At 46.7% G+C, this 17,500-nt stretch overlaps 3 protein-coding genes across 15 annotated transcripts in view; 1 reads left to right on the forward strand and 2 right to left on the reverse strand.

The window, feature by feature from the left end:
- Positions 1-2,878, reverse strand: part of LOC147831699 (uncharacterized) — a 2,963-nt gene extending 85 nt beyond the window's left edge. The window contains exons 1-2 of the mRNA XM_087300443.1: positions 2,362-2,878; positions 1-546 (exon numbers count right to left, since the gene is read on the reverse strand). The exon at positions 1-546 is cut by the window's left edge and continues 85 nt beyond it. Of these exons, the coding sequence (XP_087156569.1) occupies positions 218-546; positions 2,362-2,596 (564 nt within the window). The 5' untranslated portion in view covers positions 2,597-2,878 and the 3' untranslated portion in view covers positions 1-217. The remainder of the gene's footprint in view (positions 547-2,361) is intronic.
- The window catches only part of ppef2b (protein phosphatase with EF-hand domain 2b), a 22,349-nt gene that overhangs the window by 1,004 nt on the left and 3,845 nt on the right, over positions 1-17,500 (forward strand). Inside the window, exons 1-12 of one of the 12 annotated variants that reach the window (XM_087300421.1) lie at positions 6,558-8,749; positions 8,877-8,982; positions 9,172-9,254; positions 9,376-9,490; positions 9,601-9,742; positions 9,825-10,070; positions 10,151-10,265; positions 12,085-12,131; positions 12,199-12,365; positions 12,468-12,504; positions 15,099-15,248; positions 15,478-15,741. In XM_087300421.1, the coding sequence (XP_087156547.1) occupies positions 8,692-8,749; positions 8,877-8,982; positions 9,172-9,254; positions 9,376-9,490; positions 9,601-9,742; positions 9,825-10,070; positions 10,151-10,265; positions 12,085-12,131; positions 12,199-12,365; positions 12,468-12,504; positions 15,099-15,248; positions 15,478-15,741 (1,530 nt within the window). In that variant the 5' untranslated portion in view covers positions 6,558-8,691. Of the gene's footprint in view, positions 1-176; positions 583-6,557; positions 8,750-8,876; positions 8,983-9,114; positions 9,282-9,375; positions 9,491-9,600; positions 9,743-9,824; positions 10,071-10,150; positions 10,266-12,084; positions 12,132-12,198; positions 12,366-12,467; positions 12,505-15,098; positions 15,249-15,477; positions 15,742-17,500 lie in introns of those variants that run through there. The other 11 variants (XM_087300429.1, XM_087300424.1, XM_087300425.1 and 8 more) reach the window with 11 other exon arrangements.
- gsdf (gonadal somatic cell derived factor) lies at positions 3,104-6,781 on the reverse strand. 2 transcript variants are annotated; one of them, NM_001114668.1, is given in 5 exon segments: positions 3,104-3,937; positions 4,015-4,100; positions 4,961-5,032; positions 5,113-5,237; positions 6,558-6,781. In NM_001114668.1, coding segments are annotated over 5 exon segments (519 nt in total). In that variant the 5' UTR covers positions 6,647-6,781; the 3' UTR covers positions 3,104-3,790.

The following is a 17,500-nucleotide window of genomic DNA, read 5'->3' on the forward strand; positions in this document are numbered from 1 at the left end:
TTTATTACAGAGTAAAAGATGCGAGTGCACTGTATTCTAGAGATTTATCAGTTTGCTATAATAGAACGATTATAATGTAAATTACATTAAGTATATTCAAATGGAAATATAGATTATTATTTACATATTACTGAAACATTCAGAAACTTGAAATGAGTTGCGTTTTCCATCACCAGGAAGGGTTCAGCGCTGCGTGTCGTAATGTTCGTGGTCTGGATCAGGAGCGACTCTCTTTCTGTTTCTGCTTTACGAAGACCAGAGCCGGCGGACACTGCAGCTGGTTTCCCATGATGCCGTGCGGCCTGACGCAGAGCGTGTGCTGTCGCAGGCCTTGCAGTTGCGCGGTGACGTCGAACCGCAGGCCGCAGTCATCAGGCAGGACGGACGGAGAGTCTTGCGGCTCCACGAGGATCAGAGAGTCGGTCTGAAGACGAATCCTGGCTTCGGTCGCCGCGTCTGATTGGCTGAGAGACAGTAAAACCAACACTTCATCCCACGTGCTGCATCTGCTGCTGATAAGCCAGCAGAACTCGTCTCCGTCTTCACCTGCAGGAGTCAAACATGGTGGATGACAGTAAGACAGTGTGTGTTCACCGCACAGACATGCACGAAACACACCGCCAGCAGCACTATACAATATAACACAGCCGCCGTCTGCAGGGTTCCGACTCCTACACTGATATTCACTTCAGTTCTGCTTCACTTATCTAGTAGTGCAATATCAGGAGAGTGAAGAGCTGTGTACAGGCCTGCCAGTATATACACATCGTTAACTCACAGAAGAAATAATATTAGCATGTAATAATAATCACACATGTTCAGTGAAGTGTATATAACTCCACATTCACTGAGGAAAAGCTGAACTTCCATCATCTCTAATTAGGCACACATCACACTGAATCAGCCCATCATTCAGTCTATTTATTATTTATGTACATTTATATGAATTCAGTTTAATTTAGTAATAATATTGAAGATATTCAGATGTACGATACAGTTTGTAAAGTAATATTTTCTGTCTTTAGAGATTCACCTTGTTTACCAAACATGTGGATCTACTTGTATTTGCATTGTAAACCTTAGACAGGAGTTTAAAGGTTTTTAGGTTTATTTTTATTTGCTTATTATACTCTCAACATCATTCCACATAAACCTGCAGATTTTGTGCAAAATCCAGCACAGAAATAGCATAACACATTGCAGATTCTGCCAGTCATTATATATGAGTGTCTTTACACTGTACAGGAAGCTTTAATCAATAATAATGTATTTACTAAGTATGAACAATACCGCACAGCACTTCTCAATCACCATTAGGTAATGCACTCTGAGTTAACCTGAACTAACCATGAACAACTATACATTCATTAACTAATGTAACGAGCAGGAATAAATGCTGTTATTGTAAAGGTATTACCTATACTGTAAAGTGTGACCAAAAACAAGCTTAAATAACATTTTCAGGACTTTAATAGTCTATAAGAGAACAAAAAAATGAAATAAGATACTGCTTACTGCTCCTAAATACGTATATTTATATTGTCAGCATTATTAGCCCCCCTTTTATTTCCCCATTTAAAAAATCACAGATGTTGAACAGATTGAGGAAATGTTCACAGTATGTCTGATAATATCTGTTCTACTGGAGAAAGTCTGATTTGTTTTATTTTGGCTGGAGTAAAAGCAGTTTTTAATAGTGTTAAAGTCAATATTATTAGCCCCTTCATCTATATATTTCTTCAATAGTCTACAGAACAAACGACTGTTATACAATGACTTGCCTAGTTACCCTAACTTTACCCTGATTAACCTGCTTAAGCCTTTAAATGTCACTTTAAGCTGAATAGACTTTAAGCTGTCATCATGATGAAGAGGAAATAAATCAGTTATTAGAGATGAGTTATTAACGCTGTTATGATTAGACATGTGTTGGAGTAATCTGCTCTCCACTACACAGAAACTGGGTAAAAAATAAACAGGGGGTGAATAATTCTGACCTCAGCTATATATATTATCCTGACTTAAAAACACTGATACAGAAAATATACATTGTGATGAACTAACGATTAAAGCGACAAACAGAAACCCCTGATATTCCATCATTTGGACTAAATCTGTAATAACTCGCTGGTGTTCAGCGTCTGGAGTCGCCTGTTCAGAGTCCTGCTCTCCTCCTCAGCCCCTGCTGCTGCGCCCTTTGGATATTACTCTTCAGTATCGATACACTGATGAAACACACACACACACACACACACACACACACACACACACCACAACCCATACACACACATATATATATCCACACACACATATGCATTAACACACACACTCTCTCTCTCTCTCTCTCTCTCTCTCTCTTACCGGGCCGCGAGTCCCTGAAGCGCACCGTGACCCTGCGCTGTGTGTCCAGGATCTGCCGGTACGTGAGCGCGGTGCAGGTCAGCACACACTCCGTCGGGAGGTCCACAGTGCTGGGCATTTCAGCAATGAGCTCGTCCTTGTCCAAACACTCCCGGCTGCTGTCCTGAGCAAACACACACACCAGCAGCGCCAGCAGCGGTGCCCAGCGCACACAGGGCAAACACACACACACCATGCTGTCGGTCGCTGCTGTTGTCTGATTAATGTCGAGGCTCAGCGGAGCCCATCAGCTCTAAGGGTCACACACACACACTCGCACAGAAAGAGAGAGGCTTTACTGAGTGCGCAACAGCCTTGGAGGAACACACACACACACACACACACACACACACACACACTGGCAGACACTGTGTGCCAACAAACTCCCAAAATAATCGGCTCATGTCAGGAATGCTCTGCATGTAACCTGCGGCCACACACACACACGCACACACACACACACACGCACACACACACCATTACCCAATGAGGAATGAGTTCATGCAGGTTCATGCTGATAAATCTCCCTGCAGAAGCTGCCAAAAAATCACACACACACTCACAAAGACACACTCACAAACACAATCACACACAGTCACACACACACACACACACACACATACACACACACACACGCAGACACACACACACACACACACTCGTGACAGCAGGAGTGACCTGTGAGCTGGAATAAGCAGTCGCGTGTCTTCATGATAGCTTGTTTAATGAAGCGGTCTGCAGGTACACTGAGATCAAGCAAACACCTTGTTATTTTCTGGCTGAACATGGAAACATTAGCTCTGACATGACATGATGCAGGGGTGTGTAGTACAGTTGTGTAAATGGAAACACACACACACACACACACACACAGATTAAACAGAGGCCAGTGATGCTGAACTACGGCTAGTTTGTGTTGGAAAGTTCCCATCATTCCTCTGCTCCACCGGCGGCCACAGACACGCTAGCGGCTAACGCTCACATTGAGGAATGAGGACGGCTCTCGCAGAGGGATATTTGAGACGCAGCCCAGGATGGCTTTGGTGGAGTTCTGGCAGAGCGGATCCATAACATGTTTTCGCGGAGCGGCGCTGAAGCTCTGCCAGAGCCAAACCCGCAGCTAAAACAGGTCTGGCCTTGAGCGGATCGCTAACAGAAGCTCCATTGTGTATTTCTGTGAAAGAGGAGTTGGAGAAAAACAGGCCAGACTGAGCGCTCGGCCTTCTGGGAACTGAACATGTTTCCACCATACTTAAAGTCCACAGGAGCCTGAGCTCCGAACAGCAGCAAAAATGAAGACTACATGTGTGTGTGTGTGTGTGTGTGCTACAGCAGTGTTTCTCTACGCTGTGTGTGTGTGTGTGTGTGAGTGTGTTATGTGTGTGTTTGATCACGGAGGGCTCATGGCTGCGGGGTCGAGTGTGTCCTCCGCCAGGTCGCAGCCACAGTCGCGGGGCAGCCTCACCGTAGACAGAACCAGACCGCTCGCGTCCATGTAGACGAACGGCACGATGTGGTGCGCGGTGGGTTTGCAGCACTGCGGAGAGAGCGCAGGCAGTCAGACTCTGTCAGATACACACACACACACACCTAGATATTCTGGAGCAACCGTACCTGCACAGACGTGCCGGAGCCGCAGGACACGCACTGGACGAAGGCCACGCTCTCCGGGAGAACCACCCAGCCGTCCCAGCCCAGATCTGCATGTTCACACAGCACCACATCATCATCATCATCAGCTCAGTGGAAAAACACAGAAGCTGCTGCGCTACTGCTGTCCCTCAGGAGTGTGGAGGTAACCCTCTCTGGTGTGGGACAGAAGCTGCTCCTGCTCTTCCCACATCCACACATTCAGCCCTGCAGGAGCCTCCAGCTGCTCTGCATACACTGCGCCATCACTTCCCAGGCCACACTGCGTCTGTGCATGCAGACGTCTACAGATGCTAGAGCTCATCCTGCAGTCTGTTTATTTTCTTCTGTAACTATCGATTCAGTTTTTATTTTAATGCTAAGGTTCTGTCTGCGTTCTGAATGATCTTGAGATATTGAGCTTTAAAGTTTTTGCTTTCTATGGCAGACAGCATGTGTGCAGCATCAGTTTTAAAAAAAAGTCCTAAAATGTAAACAACTTATAAAAAACATCCCATAATGTAAAGAAGTTGTCATTTAACAAGAATGTCACTTAATTTTGACAAAAATGTCAGACAGAACCTTATAATTCTTATAAGATGACCAGTTATATATTGATTTATTATAGAGTTTAGTGTTTTTATTGATAAATATGCAAGTGTTGATATTATTGATGCACAATTGAGTGTATAATGTCATGTTATCTGTTTACTGTAGACATATGAGAGACTTGTTTGTTTACCAAATATAAGTGGACATAACTGTGTTATCTTCATAAAGCCTGAAGAAAAGTTCATTAATGATTTCAGGTTTTTAATAACTCTCAGACACATTCTGTGTAAATCTGCAGGTATATATAAAGGTTTGTGCAGTAATCTGTACACTGTGGGCAGGTTCTGTGGTTCTGGTTGTTCCTCAGGTAAAGCCTCACCTTTCATCAACACCTGAGAGGAGCGTCTGCAGCAGCTGGAGTTTCCAGAGTCCTCCGGCAAGCTGGAGTTACCTGCAGAACAGAGAGCAGCTTTAATGACCCAGAGCTCACCTGCGCAGGTGTGTGTGTGTGTGTGTGTGTGTGTGGCGTACCTGGCGGTGAGTGGATGCTGTTTTTCAATGACTCCCGCAGATGCTCCAGCTGGGACAGGGAGTCGCTCGGCTCCTTCGGGAGGTGCAGAGATTTCAGGATGATCTTCTTGATCTCCTGCTCTCTGCAGCAAACACACATTCAGCACCTCAGTCTGAGTGTTCAACACTTCCCCACAAGTGCAGCAATACAGCACATTTAGACCTGCTCAGCTTTCTTTATATCTCAGACAGAGTGAAGGAGTGTGCAGATGTAGAAGAGTGTGCTGTGAGGACTGAGTTTAGAGGAGACCACAGAAAATCAGAATCAGAAGAGCTTTATCAGCAGGTATGTTCACACATACGAGGAGTTAGTGTTAGTGCAGAGCTTCACCAGAATGACAGAGACGAGACAGCAGACAGATAACGAATACATTTAACAAGAGACGTAAAACTATTCAGTCTGTACAGAACAAACATCACTACAGCTGTGTGTGTGTGTGTGTGTGTGTGTGGTCAGGAGTTAAGTGTTGTCTAGGGCCAGACAGAATCTGCGGATGTTTTTTCCTGTTTCTGCTGAGAATTTTGTTAAAAATCTGAATTATTTTGGGAGCATCATAACTAAAATCTTAATATATGAAATAAAAATAACATCTTTTTAACTTTTATTTATGTTTAAAAAGCAAATCTAATTACATCCACTTATTTGGTAAACAAAGCAAGTCTCTCCTATAATATCTCCACTGAAAGACAGAAATATGACGCTGCACTGTACATAAATCAGATAAACATTTTCATATTAGTCAATAATGTTACTGAAATGAATTTTAAAACTGAATAAATATAGATTTACACACATTTACTCGAGTAAATAAACAGAGTCATGATGGGCTGCGTGCAGATTCCGTGTGGGTCTACATATGGTGATGAAATGCATCTCAAACTTGACATAACTGAACACAAGTGTCAAGAAAAGCTGAGATCTGCTGAAAGTGAAGCGCTAACTCATACTGTGAAGCTGTGAGAAACGCTCGGTCTGATGGGAACTCTTCCAAACCCTCTTGATGAGCAGCAGTCTAAACGGTTTAAACACACACACACACACACACACTCTTCTTCATCCACTCTATTGGGTTGTGTGTGTTTGACCCAAGCTCAGCTTGAAAGGTCAGCTCTTCAGCTAACCTGTTTAATCTCATGACTCTCTCCTTCAGGGTCACTCGTGTGCCAGCAGAGTTTTCACATTCTGTGCTGTTGCGCAACACCGGGACGAATAAACATCTGTAGGCTCACGGCTCAGGGCAGAACATCGACACAACACACTGAATATATACTGAACACACACGTTTCACACCATTATACGACTCCTACAGCTCTTATCCTGTTCTCTGCTGCTGTTTCCTCATAGTGTAACACCCACACGATGAACACCTGAGGCAGAATGATGTACAGTAGATGGATGCTCTTACCTGTGGCTCTGGTCCTCAGGTGACGGATGGAGCACAAACATCTCCCCCAAAGGGAAGGCCAGCAGCAGCAGGACGAGGCGCAGCAGCATGTCTGTGGATTCAGGAGCGTTCGCTGGAGGAGCTCGGACTGCAGCGGTGGATGTTGTCTGTGGCGGCCTGGGAAAGCTGCGATTTATCTACGCTGGCCAGGCTTGGCCTTGGAATACTTTACACTGTTTTCATGTAGAGCGAACGGATGGTGTTGGAAAGGAGGAGGAGAAAAAAGGTGGAATTGAGGAAAACACAATGAATTCTATCGTGCGGTTACACAGTCGCAAAGACGATAAGCCCAAACCGAAGGAGGATAGGTGACGAAATGAAGGAGTTCACACAGGAATGGCGCAGAAAAAGGAGCCATTCATTAATCGAGGACACGGCACCGCCATCACCTGAGACTCTGAACACCGATCACTCACGTCTAAACTCATGTACATGTGCTGTCAGTCTCGCTGTGAAGGGTCTGATACACCTGATCAGATCAGTCATCTATATGGAGACATCCAGCAATATCTATCATCATCAGCAGACAGAGAGAGAGAGAGCTGGGCTTGATGTATAACCGGGTTTATTCCTGCTAAACAGAACTACAGAAACAAGCTGATCAATGCTCTGCAATATAAAGTCCTTCTGTGGGCTGCGTTTGCCAGTTCTGTGCAGAAGTCAGTTAAACATCCTCATATTTATGAAGGCAGACGCCATCCTAATGAGAAACACACCTCTGAACACACACCTGTCTGAACTAATGAAGGAAGTCAAGCCGAGGCCCTCCACAAACACAGCACTCAAACACTAATCGACCACCGATCAGCCTTAATTACAGTCAAAATACACAACCTTGACCTTTATGTGCATGTTGCATCCCCGTGTTGGCGTGGGTTTCCTCCAGGTGCTCCGGTTTCAATTCAATTCAATTCAGCTTTATTTGTATAGCGCTTTTACAATGTAGATTGTGTCAAAGCAGCTTCACATAAATGGTCATAGTAACTGGAACAGTGTGGTTCAGTAACTGGAACAGTGTGGTTCAGGTTTTAGTGTTTAAGTTCAGTTCAGTTTAGCTCAGTTCAGTGTGATTTAATCATTACTGAGAGTTCAAACACTGAAGAGCCAATTCATCGATGCGTAGCTCTACCAATCCTGAACCATGCGAGGCCCACAGTCCAAACACATGCACTATAGGGGAACTAGGTTGGCTAAATTGTCTGTAGTGTATGAGTGTGTGTGGGTGTTTCCCAGTACTGGGTTGCAGCTGGAAGGGCATCTGCTGTGTAAAACACATGTTGCAATAGTTGGCAGTTCACACCGCTTTGGCGAACTCTGAGCTGGAAGGAAAATGAATGAATGAAATAGTTAATCCTTTAATCTGAACGCCTCAGAAACTCGACACGGTGTCAAACTATCCTCAGAACATGTGCGCACCATGAGAAATGGCTGATAGCTGAACTAATTTGCCTTATTTAAATACTCTACAGCTTAATGCCTGTAGTTATTACAGGTACTGTCTGCCGTGTAGTTTTGCCATTTATTCCTATTTATGGTATATTTTATTTGATGATGTAACAGTCGGTGTAAACATAGTTAAAATACTTTGGCAAAACTATAGTAAAATATAATGCCAATACAGGTAATTGAGCTTGAAAACTAGATTCAGACAAACAGAGAGTGAGAGACAGAGAGAGAGAGAGAGAGAAACAGATAGAGAGACAGAGAGAGAGAGACAGAGAGAGAGAGACAGTAAATCCACTATAGCCGGAGTCTTATCTGTGTGTGTCGCACATATTCATTCAACACGAACCGCTTGATTTCTCTGACTGACAGCACCGCTTGGGATGATTGTGTGTGTGTGTGTGATTCCTCCTGATCTGCATTCTCTCTGACCTCGGCTGAACGCTGTGTGTTTGTCCTTGAGCTGAACCTCCTCTGCGTCAGGAGGAATCCGGCACCTGCGTGAGAATCTAAAGAAAGACGAGAGGTTATCTGAGGAAATATGCGCTCAGCCCATGGCGGTGTATTTATACGTAGCTCATTTAATCAGCGCTCAGCCGCTTTAAGATTATAATGAGCAGAAGTGAGCAGTTCTGTGATGGTGGCCTGAGTAATGGACAGTTGTGTTGGTGTGAACAGCGCAGCCGATCCTCCAATGGCCTTTACCTGCGGTGAGCTGTCTATTCTGGGCTGAAGCCGAGCCGCAGCATTAACCCTAATCCATGTGTTGTTTTGATGACGGATGAGCTTCCCCTGTGTGTGTGTGTGTGTGTGTGCGTGTGTGTGTGAATCTGTCAGATCTGCACGTGTGGACGCTCTGTGTCGTCTCCTCATGGGTTTGGGCATCAGCGGTGCGAGACCCTCGGCCTCTTCTGCAGCGGTGTTTCAGCTCCAGGACTCTGCGGTACAGCACAGACACACACTCTCCACCAATAATCCATAATCAATCACTGCTCTTCAGAAACCACGGCTGACCACTTCTGATGTGTGGAGGGAATTATTCGTGTCTGTTTAAACGGGAATGCAGAGGCTTCCAGAATCAGAGGTGTGTGTGAGTTGACATGTGTGAAGCGTGTGTGATGTGTGTGTGAAGTGTGTTTTTACAGCGTGCTGGCGGTGAGATGGGATGTGGACGCTCCAAAGCAGAGCAGCTGCAGGTGAAAGTGTGTGATCGAGGTGTGTGAAGCTCCAGGAGAACCTGCTGTAATTCTGCATTTACTGCACTACACTGAGAGAAACACTGCTCACACACTCTGACTGTCTGTCTGTCTCTCCGTGTCTGTCTGTCTGTCTGCAGGGAGCATCTCAGTTCCAGGTAACTCTTCTGTTTCTCTCAGTAATCTTCAGTTGTCAGTGATTGTGAATGATCCACCGCTCTGTTTCTCCTGCTCCTCCTGCTGCAGCGGCTACAGGTCAGACGTGTTTCTGAGAGTCAGTGCGTTTGCTTGTGTGTGTGTGTGTGTGGTGTCTTCTGACCTGAACGTATCTCTGTGTGTGTGTGTGTGTGTTTGTGTGTGTGTAGCGATGCGGGCGGCACTGCTCATTCAGCGCTGGTACCGGCAGTATGTGGCTCGGCTGGAGATGCGGCGCCGCTGCACCTGGAACATCTTCCAGTCCATAGAGTATTCAGGACAGCAGGACCACATCAAGGTGAACACACACAGGTACACACACACACGCACGGCGATGAGGCTCTCGTGGTAGCGGTGGTCATGGGATGGTCTTTTCCTCTGTGTGTTTCTGCAGTTGTATAATTTCTTCAGTTTCCTGATGGAGCACTTCGGCCGCAGTGAGGGAGTGTGTGTGTCTCCGCCGGCCTCTCTGGTGTCGCAGATGTTCGGAGAGAGAAGTGTGTGTCAGGACGAGCCATGGGAGAAACACTGCTGCTATACACACATCCAGCTGCCGGACGGGTACAGCGGCCCACATCTGACCTTCCCACTGACCCTCAGCGGCGTCACGGAGCTGCTGCACGCCTTCAGGAACAAACAGGTGCTCCAGCGCTGTCCTGTGTGTGTGAGTGTGTGTGAGTGTGTGTGTGAGTGTGTTTGACAGCACATCTCTGTATTCAGAAGCTTCACGCACGATACGTTCTGCAACTGCTGGGAAAAACCTGGACACTCCTGCGATTAATGCCCAACATCAGCACCGTCAGCACCGGCACACACACAGAGATCACCATCTGCGGTGAGAACACACACCTCTGCAACACCACCTCCGTCATTCCTCACCGCGGCCACACCACTTCCACCACACCTCACCAACACAACACTGCCTCCAACACACCTCACCTCCGCAACACTGCCTCCACCACACCTCACCAACACAACACTGCCTCTGACACACCTCACCTCCGCAACACTGCCTCTGACACACCTCACCTCCGCAACACTGCCTCTGACACACCTCACCAACACAACACTGCCTCTGACACACCTCACCAACACAACACTGCCTCTGACACACCTCACCAACACAACACTGCCTCTGACACACCTCACCAACACAACACTGCCTCTGACACACCTCACCTCCGCAACACTGCCTCCAACACACCTCACCAACACAACACTGCCTCTGACACACCTCACCAACACAACACTGCCTCTGACACACCTCACCAACACAACACTGCCTCTGACACACCTCACCTCCGCAACACTGCCTCCAACACACCTCACCAACACAACACTGCCTCTGACACACCTCACCAACACAACACTGCCTCTGACACACCTCACCAACACAACACTGCCTCTGACACACCTCACCAACACAACACTGCCTCTGACACACCTCACCTCCGCAACACTGCCTCCAACACACCTCACCAACACAACACTGCCTCTGACACACCTCACCAACACAACACTGCCTCTGACACACCTCACCAACACAACACTGCCTCTGACACACCTCACCAACACAACACTGCCTCTGACACACCTCACCAACACAACACTGCCTCTGACACACCTCACCTCCGCAACACTGCCTCCGACACACCTCACCAACACAACACTGCCTCTGACACACCTCACCTCCGCAACACTGCCTCTGACACACCTCACCAACACAACACTGCCTCTGACACACCTCACCAACACAACACTGCCTCTGACACACCTCACCTCCGCAACACTGCCTCCAACACACCTCACCAACACAACACTGCCTCTGATACACCTCACCTCCACAACACTGCCTCCGACACACCTCACCAACACAACACTGCCTCTGACACAACTCACCAACACAACACTGCCTCTGACACACCTCACCAACACAACACTGCCTCTGACACACCTCACCAACACAACACTGCCTCTGACACACCTCACCTCCGCAACACTGCCTCCGACACACCTCACCAACACATCACTGCCTCTGACACACCTCACCTCTGCAACACCACCTCAGTGACACACCTCACCTCTGCAACACTACCTTAGTGACACCTCACCTCCGCAACACCACCTCAGTGACACCTCACCTCCGCAACACCAACTCAGTGACACACCTCACCTCCGCAACACCACCTCAGTGACACCTCACCTCCACAACACCACCTCAGTGACACCTCACCTCCGCAACACCAACTCAGTGACACACCTCACCTCTGCAACACTACCTTAGTGACACCTCACCTCCGCAACACCACCTCAGTGACACCTCACCTCTGCAACACCACCTCAGTGACACACCTCACCTCCGCAACACCAACTCAGTGACACATTACCAGCGCAACACCACCTCAGTTACACCTCACCTCCGCAACACCACCTCAGTCACACATTACCAGCGCAACACCACCTCAGTCACACCACACCCCCACACCATCTCAGTCAGACCTCGCCAACACAACACCTAACTTCCCACACCCGCAACCCCGCTACCACCACACCTCACCTTCGCAACACTGCCTCTGTCACACGTCATCTACGCAACACCTCCACCTCAGTGTTTTATCCTACAGCAGGTGATTATTCCTCTGCTCCTCCTGCAGGAGATCTTCACGGCCATCTGGAGGATCTGCTGTTGATCTTTTATAAAGTCAGTAAAGTTCTGTAGCTCAGGTTTCTCCTTCTGAACGCAACATGACTGATTCCTGCTCTTCTAGAACGGGTTTCCTTCGGCAGAGACCCCGTATGTCTTCAACGGAGACTATGTGGACCGAGGGAAAGAGTCGATGGAGGTGCTGCTGGTGCTGTTTGCGTTCCTGCTGCTGTATCCACATGACATGCACCTGAACCGGGGAAACCACGAGGACCACATCGTTAATCTGAGGTGCAGATATTCTGTAGGACTGGCCAGTTATAGTTCATCGTGTGGCATTAGTGTTCAGATCTGTAGGTCTGTACTTCTGATTGTGTGTTTGTGTTCATGCAGATACGGCTTCACTAAAGAAGTTCTGAGCAAGTATCGGGTGAGTTCAGTGTCCAGCCTAGACCAGCTCAACAGCACAAACACTCGACCTGGCGCTTCTGTTGATCCTGAAGACCTTCTCGGCTCGGTTTAATTAGGCTTAAAGCTAAACTCCAGCAGGAGCAGGATTACAAACGCCTGATTTAAGAGGATTGTACACTATACACTCGTCTGCCCATTCACACACACTACAGCTTCACCACCGCACTAGCAAAGCAAACACCATCATCAAATTCCCTTGAGGGTTAACTCCGCTCTCAGCAGCGCATTCAGACACTGTTTTGTGCATTATTGCAGTCACAGAGGTTTGGTTTGCTGTAAATGTCAGAATTATAAAGGAACTAAAGGTCTACCGGAGACCGAACACCCAGAGTGTCTAAATAAGCCTGAAGTGCACTCAAATAAACCTTAATGAAGCTAATAAATCATCTCGCTGAACCAAAGACACACACATTCTAGAAGTATTCAGCTGTTAATCCCATTTGCCCTAATCCCTGTGTGTTAAGTTAACAGAGAAACACACACGCATCCGTTTGACACGTTCCAGAGCTCCACCTTCTCCACAGTGCTCCACCTTTCACATGCAGAGCTCATCGAAAGCACTGATAAACGTTAAGGCTGAGGCGATTCCTGCTCCATGCTGGGAACATTATTGACAAGTGCTTTTCTGATATCCAATACAAACTATATGCTGCATGCTGAGGTGTTCACAGCTGCTGCTGGAGACTGTATCTGAAACACCCCTATACCCTTATTAGTGAACTTATTGAGGAAGCAGCCATTTCTAGAGGTTTCTGAAATCAAAATGGACTTTCTGAAATGCACTCAATCCATCCCATAATGCACTGCAATAATGAGTCTATAACCCATGTACACTCAACAGCTAGAAAACCCCCATAATGCACCGAGAGTTTAGACTCTGAATGAATTCCCAGATCTGACCACCTGATGGCCTCTAAAGCGCAATGCTATATCAGTGACTGGTTTAATGACGAATGGTCTAGAGATCTGACCCGTCTGAGGGATCCATCAACCAGCAGAACAAACACACAACATCTCTTTAGTACCCTCAGCAGTGCTGCAGTTCACTCTCTCAGGTGGACTCTATTTGTGGAATACAGTAGGGAATAGTGAACGAGGGATTAGGGATTAGCCTCAGTGTCCGGCACACACCTGAAGAAGCAGAGGAAGCTTTCAGGATGAGTTAGGCCGTACTCACACTAGGTACAGTTGCCTCGAACCGGGCCAAAGCACGCTTGTCCCCCCTCCCGTCTCCCCCGACGGCCCGCGCTCACACCATATCGGGCCTCGGCACGCTTACGTCATCGCTGCTGCGCTGTTCAGAAGCGCTCTCTATGGCAAACCTTTTTAGCATTTAAATCTTTGTTCTGACTCCATAAATATATTTAGAGATATCTTTAATTATATTTTGACTAGTCATAATTATAATTCCACTACTCAGAATGACAATTAGAGATATCTGCAATTACAATTGTACTAGTACGAAATCAGATTGGAGATATCTGCAAATATATTATGACTAGTCATATTCCTCCATTGACTTCCATTGAAAAATATTTGCAGATATCTCTAACTGAGTTTTGACTAGTCATAATACATTTGGAGATATCTTTAATTCATCATATTTAGAGATATTTACAAATATATTTGAAGATATCTCTAATTAATTTACTAATAGTCAAATTACAGTTGTAGATATCTTGAATTGGATTTTTGACTAGTCAAAACTCATTTAGAGATACCTGCAAATATTTTTCAATGGAAGTCAATGGATGAATGATTTCGTACTAGTACAATTGTAATTGCAGATATCTCTAATTGTCATTCTGACTAGTCGAATTATAATTATGACTAGCCAAAATATAATTAGAGATATCTCTAAATATATTTATGGATAGTCAGAACAAGGTTTAAATGCTAAAACGGCTTGCCATACGCTCTCACTCAGCAGCACAGTGGAGATTTCTCTAGTTATATCCTTTCAGTCGTTTGATATGCCGTCAAATATTTCGCCAAACAGTCCTTAGGGATGCGGGGACACGCAGTCAGATATTTCGCCGAACAGATCCGCCACTTTTGGCACTCATAAACAATCATTAAGCCCTCGTGCTGCAGGAATGAGGAGGTCTGCTGAAGGTGCAGCTGGCGTGCTGTGAGGAGTTTGCGTCTTTAATAAGCTACGGCAGTTTGCGTTCACTGAACAGTAAGAATGATTAATAAATCCATATCAAACAGTCCCTTAAAGTCACGTCTCGCTTTCGGTTTCGGGCTTTGGCGCGTTTTGTACTCACACACAAGCGTACCGCGCCAAAGCCCAAGTGTACCGCGCTCAGGCACACCTCTTCCAACCGGGCCAGGGCCGGCCAAGTGAACCGTGCTTGAGCGCGATTCAGCGCACTCACACTTCTCAAACGATCCGGGAAACGGGCCTGGGCACGGTACGGATGGCATAGTGTGAGTAGGCCCTTAAACACAGGAGCAGTGTTCAGTTACTCTCCGAACTGATGCCTAGAACCTGCACCTAAATCCAGATCCACACACACTCACACACACACTCTCTGTGATCGCTCGCAGGTTCATGGGAAACTGATCCTGGAGCTGCTGCAGAAGATCTTCAGCCGGCTCCCGCTGGCCACCATCATCAACCAGAAGGTGCTGATCGTACACGGAGGAATCTCCGACCAGACGGACCTGAACGTGATCAGCAAACTGCAGCGCCACAGGGTACACCAGCTCCAGTGTGTGTGTGTGTGTGTGTGTGTGTGTGTGACCGCTTTACTCGGAGATTAATAATAAGATCAGCATTTCAGTCATCACGTCACATCGCATGAGCAGAACCCAACAATACTGCATCATTGACAGTCTCATGCAGCTCTACTGTGAGTGTGTACACGAGCGTTCAGGTGTGTGTGTGTCTATCCATCTATTTGTGTGTGTGTGGTGTTCTCCTCAGTTTGTGTCTGCACTGCGGCCCCTGAGGCGATGGGACTGGCCACCGGACCCCGAGCCGGACGAGGACAGCAGTGTGTATCGTCGCCGGGTTCAGTCGCTCACACACTGCTCCCCGCTGCGCCGACACACACCCACACACACCGCCAGACACTCGCTGCACGCCGGAACGGGACGCTGCGTAGAGGAGGAGCTGCGGGAGCGCCGGCGGCTGGCGGAGGATCCAGAGCTGCAGCACACACACACTGATGCAGACGAGTGGAAACAGGTGACACACACACACGCACACACACACACACCCTTAAGGCTGATTTATACTTCTGTGTCAAGCGCACGCGTATGCTACAGCACTGACGCATAGCCCTTCGCCGTGGCCGTTACTGACGTGCACCTCTCAAAAAATGTAACTACACGTCGCAACGAGGCGTAGCGCAAGCTCTGTGATTGGTCGGCTTGGTATCGCTGACGAGTCTGGGCGGGACCGAGAGCCGGGTGAATGGCGTGAGCCCGATGGAGCGATTGTTTACAAGTGTGGAGTCCCGTGAAGGAGCTCCGGATGGAGAGTTTTGTTCTGTGTTTCCCTCATGGTTACAGTTGCTGCACGTCCGCCGGTTCCTGCCTTAAAATGAGCGAGTTTGAGCCACTTGTACATCCAGGAAGTGTTCAGAATAGCAAAACAGCAGCGAAGAAACTCGACACAGAGGAACATTTACACCTCACTGCCCACTAGTGCTTCAGAAGTGTTAATGCAGACCAACAGAGACAGCAGCAGCAGTATAAGCTCAGCTACACGCGTTACATGCGCCGTGGGTCACGCCGCTCACTTGCTGCAGAAGTATAAACCAGGCCTTACACACACACACACCCTTACACACACACTGTCTGTTTCTCTGTCACAGTAATGTGGGGAAACTCTACTGTGGCAGTACTGTGGTACAGGGATGTGATCAGATGTTGATGTCCTGGTACTGTGGTATCACGGTATTACCATAAAGCCACATAAACATGGCAACACTGCAGCGCCGCTCTCTCTCTGTGTCCGAGATCTGCTGTCGGCCACACTGTAATCTCTGCTGGTGTTAGAACCCGTCTCCACTGAGCCCTACACTACACTACACTACACTACACTACACTACACTGTAGTAAACTACACTACACTACACTACACTACACTATAGTAAACTACAGTAAACTATACTATAGTACAGTAAACTACACTACTGTATACTACACTACACTACAGTAAACTACACTACACTACACTACAGTAAACTACACTACAGTAAACTACACTACACTACTGTATACTACACTACACCACACTATAGTACAGTAAACTACACTACACTATACTACACTACAGTAAACTACACTACACTACACTACAGTAAACTACACTACACTACAGTAAACTACACTACACTACACTACAGTAAACTACACTACAGTAAACTACACTACACTACTGTATACTACACTACACCACACTATAGTACAGTAAACTACACTACACTATACTACACTACAGTAAACTACATTAAACTATACTATAGTACAGTAAACTACACTACACTACACTACAGTAAACTACACTACACTACACTACAGTAAACTACACTACAGTAAACTACACTACACTACACTACAGTAAACTACACTACACTACACTACAGTAAACTACACTACACTACACTACAGTAAACTACACTACACTACACTACAGTAAACTACACTACAGTAAACTACACTACACTACCGTATACTACACTACACCACACTATAGTACAGTAAACTACACTATACTACACTACAGTAAACTACACTACACTATGGTACACTACCGTATACTACACCACACTACAGTAAACTACACTACACTATAGTACACTACAGTAAACTACACTACACTATAGTACACTACCGTATACTACACCACACTACACTACAGTAAACTACACTACAGTACAGTACACTGTGTTTCATTAACACCTCCCACAGAAAACATGTTTCTGTGCTGATTCTGGGCT

This window comes from Danio rerio, chromosome 21 (genome assembly GCF_052040795.2).
Source record: "Danio rerio strain M-AB ecotype USA chromosome 21, GRCz13ab, whole genome shotgun sequence".
NCBI lineage: Eukaryota > Metazoa > Chordata > Actinopteri > Cypriniformes > Danionidae > Danio > Danio rerio.